Source organism: Leopardus geoffroyi, chromosome A2, assembly GCF_018350155.1.
Source record: "Leopardus geoffroyi isolate Oge1 chromosome A2, O.geoffroyi_Oge1_pat1.0, whole genome shotgun sequence".
Lineage (NCBI taxonomy): Eukaryota > Metazoa > Chordata > Mammalia > Carnivora > Felidae > Leopardus > Leopardus geoffroyi.
In genome coordinates this window covers 59,552,702-59,571,421 of record NC_059331.1, presented here as the reverse complement: position 1 = coordinate 59,571,421, position 18,720 = coordinate 59,552,702, and the positions used below count along the sequence as shown (strand labels likewise).

The 18,720-nt window shown below is 50.7% G+C and overlaps 2 protein-coding genes across 9 annotated transcripts in view; one reads left to right on the top strand and one right to left on the bottom strand.

Moving 5' to 3' along the window:
* CFAP100 (cilia and flagella associated protein 100) overlaps positions 1–10,501 on the top strand; it is a 52,992-nt gene extending 42,491 nt beyond the window's left edge. For all 3 annotated transcript variants that reach the window (XM_045494055.1, XM_045494056.1, XM_045494053.1), the window contains 4 exons: positions 5,986–6,121; positions 7,251–7,456; positions 8,414–8,507; positions 9,427–10,501. In XM_045494055.1, the coding sequence (XP_045350011.1) occupies positions 5,986–6,121; positions 7,251–7,456; positions 8,414–8,507; positions 9,427–9,540 (550 nt within the window). In that variant the 3' untranslated portion in view covers positions 9,541–10,501. The remainder of the gene's footprint in view (positions 1–5,985; positions 6,122–7,250; positions 7,457–8,413; positions 8,508–9,426) is intronic.
* Positions 10,046–18,720, bottom strand: part of ZXDC (ZXD family zinc finger C) — a 38,506-nt gene continuing 29,831 nt past the window's right edge. For all 6 annotated transcript variants that reach the window (XM_045494051.1, XM_045494052.1, XM_045494047.1 and 3 more), the window contains 3 exons: positions 14,369–14,535; positions 12,925–13,026; positions 10,046–11,753 (listed from right to left, as the gene is read on the bottom strand). In XM_045494051.1, coding sequence (XP_045350007.1) covers positions 11,667–11,753; positions 12,925–13,026; positions 14,369–14,535 — 356 coding nt within the window. In that variant the 3' untranslated portion in view covers positions 10,046–11,666. The remainder of the gene's footprint in view (positions 11,754–12,924; positions 13,027–14,368; positions 14,536–18,720) is intronic.

The window sequence follows — 18,720 nt, the reverse complement described above, 5'->3', positions numbered from 1 at the left end:
TATTTGGGACATCCTGAAAAATACCCCATTTGCACTTGACAGTGTATGTTGCTTTGCTGGGTAGAGTTTTCTGTGTATGTCTGTTACATCTAGTTGGTATATTGCAATGTTTAAGTCCTCTGTTCCTTATCTTCTGTCTGCTTGTTCTTCCACTATTGCAAGGGGGATATTGGTCTCCAACTATTCTAGTTCTCCCTTCCACCCGTCAGTTTTTGTTTTATATGTTTTGATAGTCTGTCATTAGGCATGTAAATGTTTATAATTGTTATATTTTCTTGGTGTAGTGGACATTTATTAATATATAATGCCTTCTTTGTCTCTTTTAAACTTTTCTGGTTTAAAATATGTCTGATATCAATATTGCTACTCTCATTCTCTGTTTTGGTTACTATTTGCAGGGAATATCTTTTCCCGCCCTTTCTCTTTCAACTGGTTTGTGTCTTTGGAACTCAAGTGAGTCTCTTATAGACAACATATAGTTGAATCATGTGTTCTCCATTCTGCCAGTCTCAGTCTTTTGATTAGAGAGTTTAATCCATTTACATTTAAAGTAATTGATGAAATGGTGGTACTTGTGTCATTGTACCTTTTGTTTACTATATGCCTTATAGTTTTTCCCCCATCTCCTGCAATACTGTTTTATTTGTGTTTAGTTGATTGTTTGTAGTGAAATGTTTAAATGCCTTTCTCATTTCCTTTTTATATATTCTATAGGTATTTTCTTTGTGGTTACCACAGGGATTACATTTAATAACCTAAATTTGAATCTCTACCACCATAACTTCAGTAACATACAAAACCTCTGCTCCTTTACAGTTCCATCTTCATCCTTTTTGCTGCTGAAGTCACAAACTTACATCTCTATACATCCTGTGCTCTAAAACATAAACTAAAAATTCTTTAAAATGCAAGAGTCTCTTAAATTATGTAGAAAACAGGATTCAGAGTTACACTCCAAACAGTTATAGTAATGCTACCTTTATACTAATAATTATGTTTTCTTTAAATGTATTAGTCTCTTAGATCATTTGGAAAACAAAGAGTACAGTTTCAAACCAGTGTTAACTTATACTGGCTTCTAGGGGCCCCTGGGTTGCTCAGTCAGTTGAGCATCTGACTCTTGATTTTGGTTCAGGTCATGATTTTAAGGTTCTGGGATTGAGCCCTGTACTGGGCTCTGCACTGAGCATGGAGCCTACTTGGGATTCTCTCTCTCCCGCTGTGGCCCTCTCCCCCACCCTCTCTAAATAAGTAAGTAAATAAATAAATAAATAAATAAATAAATAAAATTTATACTGGCTTTTAAAATTGCCCACATTTATGGGGCACCTGGTTCAGTTGGTTGTCTGACCTCGGCTCAGGTCATGATCTCATGGTTCATGAGTTGGAGCCCCACGTTGGTCTCTGTGCTGACAGCTTGGAGCCTGGAGCCTACTTGGATTCTGTGTCTCCCTCTCTCTCTGCCCCTCCCCTACTCACTCTCTCAAAAATAAATAACAAATTAAAATAATAATAATAATCTCTCAGTGTGGGGCTCTCTGATTTCCTCTTACTGGAGTCCCTTAGGCTTTTTCGATGTCTTTCATGTCTTTCATCCAATTTTAGAGTTTTCATCCATCATTTCTTCAAATCCTCTCCTCCCCCTTTTCTCTTCTCCTCCTGGGACGTCCATGATGCATATATTAGTTCTCTTGATGGTGTCCCACTAATTCCTTAGGCTCTGTTTGCTTTTTTCAATCTTTTTCTTCCTGTTCCCCAGCCTTGATAGTTTCCATTGTCCAATCTTCAAGATCACAGATTCTTCTCCCTGCTCAGAGCAGCCTTTGAATCCCTCTAGTGAATATTTCGTTTCAGTTACTTATCAGGTCCAGAATTTTTTTCTTTTTAGGTTTCCTATCTCTTTATTGATACTTTCATTTTATTTGCACATCATCTTCTTGACTTTCTCTACATCTTCTTTTAGATCTTTGAGCATCTTTTTTTGACAGTTGTTTTGAAGTCTTTGTGGTATGTCTAACATCAGGGATTTGGGAGGAAATTTTCTGTTAATTTTTTTTTCCTCACTGAATGGGCCATACTTTTTGTTGCCTTGATTTTGTTGTTGGAACACTGAACATTTGAATCTAATAATGTGGTAACTCTGGAAATCAGATTTTCTCCTTACTCCATGGTGTACCGTTTTTATTTGAATGTTGTAGGCGGTCTCTGTGTTGAGAATCACCCTGAGGTGTAAACCTAGTCTTTTCTGAGACTTTCCCTGGGCATGCATGGTCACTGTCTAATTTTCCCCATGTATGCTGTTGTTTGTACATGTCCTTGGTCTTTAATGTCTGGCTCTCCAAAGGGGGAAAGGCAAAAAAATAGAGGGAGGAAAAAGAGCACTGGTCCTTTAAATCCCCCGGAAGTTAAGTGGACTTGTGACAATGAGGGAATGTTAAAACAGTGGCTGCCTGGGGCGCCTGGGTGGCGCAGTCGGTTAAGTGTCCAACTTCAGCCAGGTCACGATCTCGCGGTCCGTGAGTTTGAGCCCCGCGTCAGGCTATGGGCTGATGGCTCAGAGCCTGGAGCCTGTTTCCGACTCTGTGTCTCCCTCTCTCTCTGCCCCTCCCCCGTTCATGCTTTGTCTCTCTCTGTCCCAAAAATAAATAAACGTTGAAAAAAAAAATTAAAAAAAAAAAAACAAAACAAACAGTGGCTGCCTGCCCATTTGCCTGTACCTCTGTGGTCAGAAGCACCAATCGGGGATCAGGGCAGAGATTCCCCCGTTATTTTGGAGAACAGGGCCCTTTTTTGCTCACTCTAATTCCCAAGGCTGTGCTGGACTAAAATTAACTACAATTACCATCCAAGCCTTCCCCTGGAAGTTGCAAGCTTTAGTAGACTACAGAGTTCCAAAATGGCTTTATCAGATTCTGCCAGTGCGATCGCTGTCCAGTGGGGACACAGATTCCTGATGGTCCTACTCTGCCATCTTTCTCTATTTCAAAGTATTTTATTTTTGTTCTTTTTGCCGCTATTTCTGCAGGAATATGGTAACTTTCTCTTTTGAATGATCCTTATTCATATTTGGTGATGTTTGCTTTTTTTCTTTTTTTAATGCCAGTGGAGTGAACTTTCTAGCTATATGTCCCCAGGTATCTATGAAGGGATTGTCTTTCTTGCTGTCTTTCAAAAAACTTTTTATAACTACTGCAGTTCGGCCCAATACCACTAAGGAAATCTCATACAGGGGCACCTGGGTGGCTCAACCGGCTGAGCATCTGACTTTTGATCTCGGCTCAGGTCATGATCTCACAGTTCATGAGTTTGAGCCCCACATTAGGCTCTGTGCTGGCAGCCTGTAGGGGCTCTCTGCCCCTCCCCTGCTCAGCCTCTCTCTCTAAATAAATTTAAAGAAGGAAAAAGAAAATCTCGTACATATAAATGTACAAAAATGGAGAGACTAGTATCATGAGTCCCCAAGGGCCCATTACCAGCTTCAATACTGATCACCTCATAGCCGATCTCCTTTTCCCTAGACCCCACTGACTTCTCTGCCTCCCATATTATTCCAAATTCCAGGCACGTATCATTTCATCTCTAAGTACTCCAGTAGATCTCCCTCAAAAGATATGGGCTCTTTATCGTAACCACAGTACCATCGTCACATCTAAAAAAAAACAAAACAGTAATCCTTAATACTGAATATCCATGATCCATAAATGGTTGGAGTTTTTAAACTGTTGGTTTGAATTAGAATCTAAATAAGATCGTACTCTGCAGTTGGTTGTGTTGTTAAATCCCTTTTGATCTATAGGTTCCCTCTCCATCTTGTTGTCCCCCTGCAGTTCAGTTGTTGAAGAAACCAGGTCACTCTTCCAACAGTGAAGTGCTCTTTAGACTCTGGAATGGCTCCTAAAATCACTTCTGACAAACACTCAAGTGACGTGCACACTGGTCTGAGGCCCGCTGCTGAGCAGTGGGTTCCTTATGCCTCTGCATTCCTGTCAATTGGTGGGATTTCACCGAGAAAAGATTGTGACCCAACAGTGTTACATTTCAAGAGAACTATTTGGGAAAAGATATCTTTTTATGCCAGTTATCCTGATAAGAAATAGAACAATGAAAACCCTACCACCATGTCCGCAGAGCAAAGGCAAAATAGCACTGTACCAGCTGTAGGATCACACTTAGCAGTTAAGGCAATGACAGTGAAGGAAGTATTTAAGAAAAAAAAAAAAAAAAAAAGGTTAAAACTGAATGCAGTCACGTGTCCTTTGGGAGGAGTACCACTGACCCCAAATGCACTCATCCCTACGATGGGCACTCTGGGTTGGAGGGAAATTGGGCCTGACACCCAGGAGGTGCTTTATGCTGTCATCCCAGGTGACCTGCATGAGCCCCACCAGCACCTGGGTGGGTGGATGGGGATGAGCTGCATGTGGTCTCTCTGGCCACCCACCAGCTGGTCCGTCTGGCCGGGCCAGCTCAACCGCCCTCACACTCACAAGCTCCTGGCCTCGGCACTCAACCCCATAGCCAGGGGAGTGTAGCCTGCACCCCTGTGCTGGTGCATGTGACAGGCCGTGGGACCCGCAGCAGGCAAAGGGCCAGCAGCCCATGATGCTTTGTTTGCTTAGAGTTGAGAAAATGTCCGTGGGTCCTATCAACAAATGGGGAGACAGCCACAGAATCATCATGGGGGTGGCAGGGTCCCTCTGGGCCTCCCAGGCACTCTGGGAATGGCCCGGTGTCCATGTGCTCTAACTGGGACCTGCATGCAGCTGACCACAATGGGTAGACCTCTGTCAGCCAACACATGATGGTCGGTGTCTACCATGACTGTGAAAGATCTTTACTTATTATTCTTTATTATTTCACTTAAAATTTGATTGTTGGAATTCTATTCCTAAATATATGCCCCAGAGAATTGAAAACAAGTCCTCACAAAAACGTGTGAGTGTTCACAGCAGCATAATTCCCAGGAGTCAAAAGGTAGGACCCCCCCCCGCCAAATGTCTATTTCAACACAGTGTGGTCCATCCATATAGGGGACGGTCACGCAATCGTAACAAAGAACAGAGTTCTGACACACGCCACACTTTGAAAACATTCTGCTGAATGAAGGAGCCAGACACAAAGACCCCTGATGTATGGCTCCAGGTTTACGAGACGTCCAGGAGAGACACGCGGTGGCGGGGAGGAGGAGTGGACAACAGGGAGTGACTGCTAATGGGGACTGGGTTTCTCCGGGTGATGAAAATGTTCTAAAATGAGATGATGACGATAGTTGCAAATCTGACAACTACCGAATTGTACGTTTTAAAAGAAGTGCCTGAGTGGCTCAGTCGGTTAAGCAATCTGACTCTTGATTTTGGCTCAGGTAATGATCTCCTGGTTCGTGAGAGCAAGCCCCATGTCGGGCTCTGTGCTGAGAGTGGAGTCTGCTTGGGGTTCTCTCTTCTCCCTCTGTCCGTCCCTCCCCCACCTGTGCGCATGCTCTCAAAATAAGCATTTAAAAAAGAATTTTCTAGGTATGTGAATTATACCTCAATAAAGCTGTTACTTTTTTTTTTTGTAGTGTTGATCGTTAAAGATCTTAAATCTTTTTAATTTTTTTAATGTTTATTTACTTTTGAGACAGAGAGAGACAGAGACAGAGTGCGAATGGGGGAGGGGCAGAGAGAGACACACACACAGAATCTGAAAAGGCTCCAGGCTCCCAACTGTCAGCACAGAGCCCAATGGGGGGCTCGAACCCCTGAACCGTGAGATCATAACCTGAGCCAAAGTCCAGCGCATAACCAACTGAGCCACGCAGGCACCCCTAAAGACCTTAAATCTTACCCCTGCATCTCGGCAGCATCTCTGACCCCTGGGCCACTCAGACATTTCACAGTCATGGCCCCTAAGCCCTCAGGACCAGTGGCAGGGCGGTCGGGCTCTGAGAGGTGAAGTGCCCTGAGCTGCACTGAGTGGGCGGGGCCCTGCTGGTCCCCTATCCAGGGACAGGGAAGTCAACCAGCTGAAGCAGTGGGTCAACACGCTGATGACGTCCATCGCCAAGGAAGAGGAGACAGTGGCCGAGCTGCAGCTCAAAGCTCGAGTGTTCCACTTCGGCGAGTACAAGGGCGCTCAGGAGGTAGGCCCCCGGTCAGTGGTCAGCGGGTGTGGAGGGAGTGTGCGCGACCACAGGCCTGGGGCCCAGTCCCTTCAAGAGCACCCCCGGGAGCACCCAGTGCCCAGCACTCAAAGCCAGTTCTGAGACACTGCAATGTTCTGGGGCAGCCACGCCCCTCGCCACTTTCCAGGCTCTGTAGGCCTGACTGAGGGGCACCGGCTGGAGAAGGCCCTTGGTCCCCAAACTGGAGCCACCCCATGTACTTATGCCCCTTGGCTGCTCAGCTGCCCCCAGCACACCTCCTCCATTCCTTTGTCCTTCCATTCAACAAATACATCTGCTTCTTCCACACCAAGTGTCCAGAAGGCGAGTCTGCCAGGAGGAAGAAGGCATGTCCCCAGGCCAGGCTGAAAGAGAGTCTTCTGAGGGCACAGAGGGCCAGGAATGTGCCGGGCAGTGGCACGACCTTCCTGACAGTGCAGCTGGGGTCACGGGCATGGCCCCAGCTTCCTAATTCAAATTCCTTCCTTCATTCAAATTACTGATGAGCACCTACTGTGTGCCAGCACCAGGCCAGGGACAGAGGATGCCACGACAAGCTAGGCCAGTGCCACCGGCCTCCTGCCAGACAGACTCACTGGCTGCCGGCCTGAGCCTTTCTGTCGGCTGTTCCTCACTTAATCCTCACGCCCAATCCATGTGGCAGGGGATGTTACGTTTCTGAATGTCAGAGCGGGCTCAGAGGGAGGGGTTCATCTGCCCCAGGCCACACAGAAAGTAACTCACAGGACAGTGTCCAGTGGAGAGCCGAGGTCAGTCCAAGGGTAGAACAGGAAGGCTCCCTGGAGGAGGGGACTAGGCCGCGTGCACAGCAAGGCAGCTGGGGTAGAGGCCGAGGCACAGGTGTGAGTCCCAGCGTGGGGGCTGGAAGCCTGGACCCGGCTGACCACAGGAGGGCAAAAGGGGTCAGGCAGCTGTGGCCTAGAAAAATCCAAGTGTCCAAACTGTTTCTCCCAGGGATCCTGAGTGTGCCGGGCAGAGCTCGGGGAGGCCAGCCGTGTCTCAGCAAGGGGCCCTGGGTCTGGCAGGCTGTGCAGTGGGGGTGCACGGAGGCCCACGCAACCCCTCTGTGGGCCTGCCTGCCTTGCAGGACAAGCTTCTGGAAAGCCTGAACCGCAAGGTGCTGGACGTGTACCGGCACTGCATCGGCACCCAGCAGGAGTCCAACCTGGGCACTGTGCAGATGCTCACCATCATCGAGCACTACCTGAACGAGCTGCTCGAACACCTAGAGCATGTACCCCAGGTCAAGATCGAGCAGGCTGAGAAGGCCAAGGAGAAGGAGCGCCGCATGAGGTGAGAGCCCAGGCCCCTGCCCCACCGGGCCGCCTCACGCAGTAGGGAGGGCCCTGAGGGCGAGGATGCCCTCCACACCCCTGCCCCTGCTCCAGGCTGGCCTGTCCTCTGAGAGCTCCCAAACCAGGGAGAGAGGACCCTGATGCTCTGACCTCAAAGACGAAGCCAGGGGGTCTTCCAGAGGGGGCATCTAACTCAGCTCAGTGAGGGAAGGCCCTCTCCTGGAGTGGGAGATGAGGTGGACTCGGGGAGCCCAGGAGCCAAAGTGAGGGTGTGGACAGCATGGCCTTGCCCTGAGGACAAGGGGCAGCATTGGCCATTTTCCCTGCTGGATCGGAGAGGGAGAGATTGGCGTTGCCAGAACCCAGGGGAGGGAAGGTGCAGACTCAGGGAGAAGCTGAAGAAGGCCAGTTTAGGGGCAGAGGCAGGCAGGAACACTTAGCAGTCATGGGTAGCATGGACCCATCCTCCAGGGGGAGGCCCAGGGAACTCCCCACAGACCCAGTGGCTCCGCTGGCCTGGGGGGCTGCCTGCTTCATTCACTCCTGTGCAGGGCCCTGAGACACGGCCACCTGCAAAGAGCCATCTGCCTCTCCCACAAGCAAAGGGGCTCTTCCTCTGTGTCCCCTGTCCCGTACCCTGGTAGAAGCAGGCACTGGGCAAAAGTCTGATGAGCAGAGAGGAACACACAGAGGTGGACCAGTGACCAGGGAGGGGGACCGAGGAACGTGGGCCTCCAAGGGGTAGGAGCCGATGGACCAGAGCTGGGACCTCCAAAAAGCAGGGGCAGCAGCCAACCTGGCCTGGCAGGGAAGGGTGAAGAGGAGTAGGGAGTTCTCTCAGAGGGAGGGCCATGGCCTGACTGAAGGCTGCATCGAGGAGCTAGGAAGGGAAGGTGGCAGCCTTCCCAGGCTCCTCCCGTCTTTTGATGTGTCCTGTGCTGCCCCCCGTACCCAGACTCCGAGAAGAGAAGGTGCTGATGCAGAAGCAGCTGCAGGAGGAGCGTCTGCAGCGGGCCCAGGCTCGGGCCCAGGCGGAGATCAAGAAGAAGGTGGGCATGATGGCCCTGGGGAGTCACTGCTGGGGAAGGGGCCCCACCGGCAGGCACGGTTGAGGCCGGGAGGGGCTGAGGGCCTGGCTCGCACAGTTTGCAGAAGCTACTGCTGAGACCCCGGGGGAAAGATGGAGCCATCAGGGCAAGGCAGGAGTAGAGCAGGGTCTCCTGGTCCTGGCCCACTGATCCCGCTGCCCCTCAGGGCTGCCCTCCACCTCCGGACCCACTTCCTCTGCAAGTCTTCCCCTGGGGCTGCCTGCCCTCTTGCACACGCACTCCTGGTGACTGGCCTGGCTGCGCCCTCCTGGCTCAGCCCCCACAGGGTCCCACCGTACCACCTACACTCCAGCACGACCCCATCACTGCAGCTCATCCTCTGTCACTAGGGGTCCCCCCGGCCACCCCACAGGGAACAGGTTCTGGCCCTGGCAGCAGGAGGTGTGCTCCCTCAAGCAGTCCCAGGCCTGAATACAGCCCCCAACAGACAGATGAGGCCGAAGGGCCACTCTCTGAAAGGTAGCACTCTCCACGCTGTCACGTGGGGATGGCAGACACTGGGGCGGGGCGTCTCCTCCTGAATCCCCAGCGCAAAGAAGTACGTTCCCTCTGTTCAGCCAGGCATTCCCAATCCGTTTTGAGGTACATCCCTGCACACACACACACACACACACACATCTAGGGGCCGGCACCCCAGGGAACAGGCTTCATAAATGCGGGCTGGACTCACTCCCGGGGCACTGAAGGGCAGCTCTGGCCCAGAGTCCGCAGGCTGAGCAGAGGCTGGGACCTCCACGGGGTCCCCCGGCCTCAGCTCCGCAGCCTCGAGAGGCATGCTGCCCGGTGTCTGGGTGTCTAGGCGGCACCTTCCGGTGCAGCAAGGCCATGGAGCGCAGGCTCACGGGGTCTTACTCTGCAGAGAGGCAGGAGGCTGGTGTGTCGCTCCCAGCTCCCAGTCCTGAAAATAAAGGTGGAGCCTGAGCACGTGCTGATGGACAAGGACAAGGAGGAGCAGCTGCTGTTCTTCACCTAGCCCTCTGGAGCTGGCCGGCCCCTCTGCCCACAGCACGGCAATGGCAGCAGCAGGAAGCCCAGGCAGGGCAGGGCAGGGCAGGGCGGTGGGCTGGACGCGGCTGGCGCAGGATCGCCGTGCCCCCACCCCCCCCCCCCCCCCCCGCCCCGTGGCCTCCCGCTGTGTTCCCTTACCTGTGTGAAATAAACTCTCCCTCTCTGGTGTCTTGATGGCCTGTTGCAGGAGGCAGGTTGCTTTCCACCTCCATGCCCTGCCCTTTAATCCCTGACCCCTGAACAAATGCTCGAGGGAAGGAGCCCCTGCTGCCCTCATCCAAGGTGGCTGCTTTGAGAAACAAGGGCCAGTTCCACACAGAGGTGTGATGGGGGACTAGCCCCAACGCAGAGACAAGAAAAGGAGGCAGCGGGCTGAGCAGACGAAAGGGTTATTACTCCTGACTGAAGGAAAAACAGGACCTCGACGCTATGCACACAGTTCTGTGAATGAAGCCAGGGGACATCTCCAGTGCGTGATTATACAAAAACTTTTATTCATTTGTACTAGAAATTGGGCCCGTTGCCACCAGGGAACCTAGTGCCCAGAAAACTGACGGCCAGTACCAATCACTTCACAGTGGTGGACATTCACAGGGGGACGTTCCGGGGAAAGGCCCAGCGACACACCCCTGAGATAACATTCCTGTGGCCCGCCCCCTCCTCCCATCAGAAGGACAGCACAGTGTGATCAATAGGCCACTTTGCCCCCAAGGCCACCCTGGCAGGCGGGCTGGCTCCTCGTAGAGAGAAGGGACTTCTGGGCGACCTGGAGGCCAAGGTGCCAGATGGACACAAAACTTTAGTCTGTGCCGCAGCACAGAGTTCTGTGGGTAAAGACCATTCATAAATGGGGCCCAAGTTCCTTTGGAGGGAGCAGCAGCCTGGACAGACAGCACCTCAGAGCAGGACAGAGAGAGGACTCACAATCAAATGCTGGGGTGATTCTCAAAAGCCCAAGTCCAGAAACTCAAGTAATGAAGAAACACAAAACAGAGTTTGGACAATTCCAAGTCCAACAACCCAAACAGCATCTGAACAAACATGCACTTCCAAAGGCACAAGGCAGAAAACCAGCATTTCTGAGTGACCCTGTGTCCAGTCCCGCTAACAAACAAATAAATATGTGCAAGGTTATCAGCTCGCCTTCTCTGGCCAGACAGACCGTACTCTGTAGAAATGTACGGTGAGACAGTAGATGCACATGTGCGGCCTCAGCAACAAACAAACACGCCACTGTCCCTGTCCTACATGTCACGTGTAGGACTCAGGACATGACTTTAGAAGCTGCGGACGAATTATCGTTAAACATTAATAGCCAAATCCAGAGTTCGGAAAAATAACCTTTGAAGTTTTAACTCTAACATTCCCAAATCGGGAGCTTCAAATCTGCTCTATGCAGAAGCCTCACGAACAGGACCCCAGGTGCTCCACTTCACCCCCATCATTTTCTTCTCATGCCAGCCACCCGCCTGGTCCTGCCAAAACGTGGATCTGAATTTGGCTTCGCTGGGACAACAGGGCCGCTTCTGCCCCAGAGGGTGACAAAACCAACCCAACTACAAACACCCAAGGGGGTGGGAAACAGCCTGTTAGCTGAGAAAGGGAAAACGGTTTCTAGGTCTGTCTCAGGCCAAATGCTAAAACACAGAAGCTGAAAGACCCCACTTAGATTTACTACGGATACAGTCGTACTTGACTAGGGAATCTGTACCCCACCCGACTGCCTGCAGAAGTCTGTTTTCTTAATGCAGCAGGTGCTCCACAGTTTAGATCAAATTGGACAAAGGCTGTCCGTGCACAGCCAAGTACAGAAAAGGCATGTGCTTTTGCCCCTGAAGGCAATCCTTGCCTCACAAAGCACTTTGCTCAGATAAGGCAATTTCAGCTAATACAGCCCCAAACCGGTTCCTGATAAAATGTAAGGAAGATATTTTTGAGAAATGTGCCCAAAAGTCTCCAAAGCACTCGGCTAGCCTCCTGAGCAGAAACCACGTGGGGGCTCACTCAGGCCTGCAAGAGCACGTAATGGGGGAGTCCTGGGGGACACGGACCGGAGGCATCACCCTCGGGTCCCCAGGCAGAGGGCTGCTGTCACTGTAGGTCCTGCAGATTGATGGTGCTCCCTGCACACTGCACATCCTCAGGCTCGGCGTCCCCTCCAGCTGCAGGAAGCACCTCCTGAAAAAACCAAGCAGAGCAGTGAGGGACGGGGCAGGGCTGGGGGCAGGGAGAGGTGCGGGACCACCTCTGGGACGCAGCCCTGCAGCCACACAACCAGCAGCATAACCCACGGGCCGGCCGGTAGGGCACCTCTCCCTGTTCTCAACTCGAGTCTTGCTTTCCCCTTGTTATATATTCTTCGAAGAAAGGAATTTGAGCATAAACAAAAAAGGAAAAGTGAACTTAATAATAGTGTGTTGCAGGTTTGCTCATAAATGTGACTGTCCTTGTTTATCTCATAGCCCTTTTCCCCATCTTGTATGTGGGTCGCACCCTTCCCAGTTCCCAACTGCCCCCCTGCATCATCACTGGCCGCCCAGGACTCTGGCCTCCCGGCCGCACCATCACCCACCTAACCCACCCCCTCCTGCCTGAAGAATATTCCCACAGCATTAGATTCAAGGCGACAGTGAACATCTTCTGGCTAGTTATTTGTACACTACTAGGCTTCTTTAAGAACCATCTAATGAGTGGGAATACCAGACAGAATGGAGTTGACATCTGTGAGGTTTTCTGAATATAAGTTCCTAAACTACGTTCCAAGGACAGTCTGGGGCCCCACCGCTCCTCTGTATACCAGCACTTGACTCAATAGTTATTTTTGGTATTGAGGAAAATGCTCAACAGCCCAATTTGAATACAAGAAAACTAAAATTACTGTGTATGTGGATTTTAAAAACATGTATTAAACTGAATTGTTAGAAGTTCGATTAGCTACATACTCTCACTATTGTATAGCCAAATCTAAATTACCCATTGCCGCCTATACCTACTGGCTTATCCACTTACTTAAGCAAACTAATTTTTCTGGGTCTATTTTCCCACAGGTTAAAAACTGGCCAGCCTGTTTCCCAGAAAAAGTGACTAGAATTTCTAAATATAAAATACTTGAGGAGTATATTCAATTTCACATTACAAGTAGGAGCTACAATGGTGAGCAAATCTGATCTTTCTTACCAGCCTTTTATTTCTTGGTCATTCACCCATCTTTCTAGAAAGCCGCAAAAGATCCTGGCAACGAACCCAATGGGTCTCCATTCAACGCCTACCTCAGTAAAATAAGCCTCAGAAAGCCAGAAGCTTCTGACAGTCTTACTAACAAAGCCAAAGAGTTGTAAGGCATCCACACCTGGAGGACATAGACGGGCAAATCGACAGCCAACAGGGGGTGGAAGGCGGAAGGCTGCGGGCTGAGAACCAATGGTGAGACGGCTTCACCTGAGGGGTCGTCCTGGGGAGGCAACAGCACATGTTTCATTTACCAGCCATGGCAACATTCCTCGCCTTGGCCTGAGGAGTCCCCGTCAATGTGCTACACCCACCCACCCCGGATTCCAGGCAGGGCAACACGGGGAGCCACGTGAGGCCTGAGGACCCAGCAGTAACTGGAACTGGGCAGGGGGCTGCCTGCCCTTCCTCCTGGTCCTCAGCCTCTCATCTTGCTCCCAGCTGGAGACCCATACCACCTGCCATCTGGCTGTCCCCCGCTCCCAGGCCCTTTCCCTGGAGTTCCCCCCAACTCAATACCGCCCCTCAGTCTAGGCTGTTCCTCAACTCTGGCGGAGGCTCCCAGCCCCTCCAGCTCCAGTGGCCGCCTCACCCTACACAGGAAGGCCCCCCTCTGCCCCAGCCCACCGTCGAGAAGGGATAAGAGGGCACAGGTCTCCTGCAAGGGGGAGGCTCCTAGGCCCCTAATCATGCAAGTAAGAAAAGGGACACTGGCTACCATTTCAGCTTCACTGGCATGCCCGGCCCACAGCCCCGCCACTCAACTCCTGGTGCCGGTGCCACTGTCAACACCATCATTCCCACTTCTTAGACAATAAAACTGAGGCCCGGCGTACGTAAGTAGCTTGCCCCAGACAACACTAGCTGGAGAGGGAAAGGCAGAGAATCAAAAGTGAGTTTTCTCCACCTCAAAGCTCACACCTTCTATCGGGTGTTTCTTAAACAGCAGCTCCTCCCTTTGCAACGAGTGCCTTTTCTGCAACGGTGCCAGCTTTCCCAGGGGAAAGCACCTTAAACATAAAGGCTACGTCCTCCATCGCACTGAGCACCCCCCCACACAGGGGCGCCAAGCTGCCTGAGGAAGCCCCTTCCGCCTCCCCACTGAGAAGACAAGTGAGGTCTGGGGAAGGGCAGGCAGGGGAGGGTGAGGAGTCAGGCACCACAAGGCGTCCTCTGGCCAGCCTCGGGCCCTTACGGCTGCCTGGAGGCCTCAGGCAGGAGTGGGGCACGGCACCCCCACTTTACAGAACTCCAAGTGAGGTGTGGCACGCAGACTGCACGGGGGCAGTGTGGACACTGAAGCGCCGATCCTCGTAAGGATGAAAGCTCGGACAAGTACAGAGAGACAGGACAGGAGGACAGGAGGAGCTGGGGTAACAGAGCGATCATCCAGTGCTTGGGATGGTTAGAAGTCGAGAGGCGGTTAGAAGTCTCTCAGTTCCTGAGAGGAAAGAGCACTGGACGGCTGCAGGCCCAGGGAGATGCAGCCTGAAGCCTGGCCCCCGGCTGCCGCCCGGCCAGCGTCCTCCTGGCGACCAGTGTCCTCCTGGCTCGCTGGGTCTTACCTGCAATAACTGGACCTGAACACACGGCATCCCGGCTGCTGGAGCGGGTCCTGGCAGACCTCCACCGGGTACCACAAGGTTCCCACACAACCAACCGGTCTGGCTGGCGTGCAAGTGAGGACTGACTTTGCCACCTTTCATCTTCCTCTGAGCAGACCCCGAGGCTCCTGAAATGAAACAGACCAGCCACATGCAATATACAGTGTGACTGCGCAGGCCCCTGCCCTCACGGGGGCCCCACTCTGGGGCCACACGGTCCCGTTGTCGCGGTGCACAGCTCTGCAGGCTTAACACGAGTCAACAGGGAGAGTCGGGGGGGTTAAGAGACGAAAAGAGCCGAGATTATGATCAGAAAGTTTAGCAAACTCACACACATGTCTCCTGGACATGCAGCAATCAGATCCCAGGTGCCCATTTCTTGGGGGGGGCGGAGGCTCCTCCTTACCCTGCAACCCCAACACCGCAGGCACACAGGAGACCTGACACCGTGGCGCACAGCCACTGCGCGGAGCAGCAGGACCACAGAAGCGGAGAAGGGAAGAAAGCGGCCATCACACCCCACCCTCGGGCACCACGGCACGTGCCCAATCGCTGCCAAATCCTTCAAGCTGTTTTCTGTCCGGCTTCCTCTGCGAGAGTCATTGCCTTACTGATTTCATAAAAACACGCTTTTCAAAATACTTAAGTACAAAGAAGAAAGAAACGATCCAGACGCCCAGAAAGGGGTTTTCTTTTTTTTTTTTTTTTTAATTTTTTTTTTTCAACGTTCATTTATTTTTGGGACAGAGAGAGACAGAGCATGAACGGGGGAGGGGCAGAGAGAGGGGGAGACACAGAATCGGAAACAGGCTCCAAGCTCTGAGCCATCAGCCCAGAGCCCGACGCGGGGCTCGAACTCACGGACCGCGAGATGGTGACCTGGCTGAAGTCGGACGCTTAACCGACTGCGCCACCCAGGCGCCCCAGAAAGGGGTTTTCTAACACCCATGTGGCTTGTGAGCAGCGGGGAAACCCCAGAGACCAGCGGCCTGGATTCAAATCCTGGCTCCATCAAAGACCCTGGTACCTGACCTTGGACAAGACACCTAAGCTCCGGCCTCAGTGTTCCCTACCTGTGACATGGGAACAATACTCCTTACCTCAAAGTTTTGGGAGGATTAAATAAGTACGTGATACGAGTTGAGAACAGTGCCTGGGTCACGGTAAGCGGCAAGGAATTTTAGGTGCTGTTGATTGCTGTGTACAGACAGCCCTGGACATGTGTACATGAATGGCTTCAGAAAGACAGTTTTACAATGAGTATCGCACAACTTCATGTTAGTAAAAGCATTTGCTTCTGTTGAATTTAATAAAATGAAAAGGAACAAGTGAAAGTAAACAAGTGAAACCGAAGGACTTGCTGAACGTCCAGAAAGCATTTCCTCATGAAAATTTCTAATGACCTAATGGAAAAAGAGGAAAAACGTGAGAGGCTGCATTCTTCCTTTAGGTCTCGTACTCTGAGTTTCCATTTTAAACGGGAACGGTCAACTCTGGCACACAGGACGGGCCACCCCCGTTGGCAGCGAGTTTTCCTTTCACCTTAATGCCAAAACCAGCCTAGGGGGCCCAACTCTGGAGCCACGCTACGTGCTACCTGTGTGCACCCCACCACTGCCTGCCTGATCCTGCCCATCACCCTCGCGGTGTTTCCCGCACGCCCAGCGCACCGGACTGGCAGGAAACTCCAGGATGATGTCTCCTTAACCCTCAGCACTTGACAGACTCAGCTCGGGGGTGGGGGGCGCTGTAGGCCGCAGTGTGTTTCCACCCACGGCCTGCTCTTTCCCTCCTGGGTGTCTGAGGGATTCATCTTTGTGGCAAGTCTTGGTTTTCCCCGGGGGCACATTTAGTGCCCCCCTTCACTGCAGGGAATCGCAGTTCCATTACAGCCCTGAGTACTTCCTTCTCGTTTCGTTTCGTCTGCCAGGTTCTCTGCCTCGAGGAACCCAATCCCTCCTGCTGGATTAGCTCTGGCTGTTCTTCATGCTCCTCCTAACTGCTCTGCATGCTTTCAGACAGCAGAGCAAGGCTGGGACAAGGGTGAGGAAGCAAGGCGAGGTGCTAAGGTGCGGGATCCACTCGCTCTTCTTTAACAGTAAAGAAATTCCATGTCACTTCCTATTCTCCCTGAACATGCTTGATATTCCACTCCACTCTGGAATTTTACCTGATGCACTGTTCTGCTTTGAAGTCTTCAATGACCCTAGCATATCTCCCTGAGATAAAAAATATGTACATAAATTAAAATTTTAGGGGCACCTGGCTGGCTCAGTTGGTTGAGAGTCCGACTCTTGATTTTGGCTCAGGTCATGATCCCAGGGTCATGGGATCAAGCCCTGCATTTTTGGGTTCTGCACTGAGCATGGAGCCTGCTTGAGATTCTCTTTGTCTCTCTCTCTCTCTCTCCCTCTCTCCCTCTGCCCCTCTCCCTGCTCACACTCTCTCTCTTAAAACTAAACTAACTAAATTAAATTAAATTAATTTTAGGGGTGCCTGGGTGGCTCAGTAGGTTGAGTGTCTGACTCTCGATTTAGACTCAGGTCATGATCCCATGGTTCATAAGTTCAAGTCTCGTGTCAGGTTCTGCACTGTTAGTGCCTGGGATTCTCTCTCTCTCTCTTTCTCTGCCCCTCCCCTGCTCGTGTGCATTCTCTCTCTCTCTCTCTCTCTCTCTCAAAATAAACGAATAAACTTTAAAAAGATAAAATTTTAGTTTAAAAACTTAATTCAATATACTTTCTAGTATCTGAAAACCTGCATCACCATTGCAATTAGTAACGCAAACCCAACCAAAATAACAGAACAGACTAGAAACTCTGATAATTATGAAATGTTAAAAATAAAATTGTACTGATGTATCGAGAACAGTGTGACGGCCTGTTTTCCAGGAGGCTCATGTGGCTGTGTGTAAGTATTACTCATTGCTAGACTCAAACGGGGTCAACATACATTTTTGCCAATTAAAAAAATATTATAGATAAATGCTTGTATGCTTTAAATGTAATTTCATCACAATTATAGCACCCTGCAGCTGCAAATTCAGCTCCTTTGGGCAGCTCAGGACAACTACACAAATGAGTGCGAGCACCACGGTCAGTGTGCACCGTCAGCATGGTGCCTGTTTCTCACAAAAGGTCCGATTTCATTTTTCAGGTCAAACAAACATATTGCAACATGGATCAAGGGATGTTATGAAAATCACTATGAAGGAAAGCACCAAGTAATGTACCTTTTTAAGCTACTTTTAAAAGCAAGATTTAAATATGTGTATCTAATACTTACTAGCCAGCTCTATAAGATAAAAGCAAGGTCATTCTGAGCCACTCCTCATTTATTTCACAATGATTCAATGACAAGTGCGTAGGCCACACTCTATCTTACCTATGAAGCAAGAAGTATGATCAAAGCATCGTATCTCTTCAAAACATGTGCTAGCCTGTATGCCATGCAACTAGGGGGAAATGAAGTAAAAATGCGGAGAACAGAATCAGAAACAGATTCCACTTAATTTTCCCAAACAACAGCATTAACATGTTTCCTTTATACCTCGTGAAAGACAACAGTATTCCCTGCTGAAAAACAAGCTAGTAACTAGAATATGATTGTATTTTTGTTAAAGGGATGTCAGAGGTATTGATTCTGTAACAGGAAATAAGATGGACTATAACGAGAATATTCATGATACACGTAAGCTAAACTGGTTTTAGCTACTCTATTAGCACAGACTCCATCTAAAAGGAATCATATACATTCTCTTTTCAGTGTGTACCTTCAAGCCAATGCCTAAGAATCTGGTAGTCCCACAGACGCCACAGTTAAACACTGAGATGAGAATCACTGTCTAACCTGGAGGGCTCTAGCACCTTCTCCGGTTAATAGTCCGTCCTAGGGATGCAGTGTCACCAGCTAAAAGGAACCGCTCAGGCTTACGTATCTGAACACTGCTGCTTTCATGGGATCCTCCTTAAAAGCGGTTCATGCTAGGACAAGAGCAGAAAGGTGGGAAAGGTGAGGGCTCTAAATGAACGCAGCTCCCACCCCCACGGCCCCTTCTACACTGTATCTTGGTGCAGAACCTCTCAACATGGCCCCCTACCAGAACCCATGCACGAGAAATGCCAAGCTGGCAAGAGTGCCTCAAGGCAGTCTTGACACCTGTGTGAGTTAATCCATACATGATGCCTCCATGAAGCCAGCACTCTCAGGTGTTCCGGGTCTGGGGCTCTGGAAGAGCTTTTATATAGGCCCTAAGGTGCTGCGCCACAGGGAGCTTGGTGGAGGGACGTGACTCGCTGTCATGAAGGAAAGGC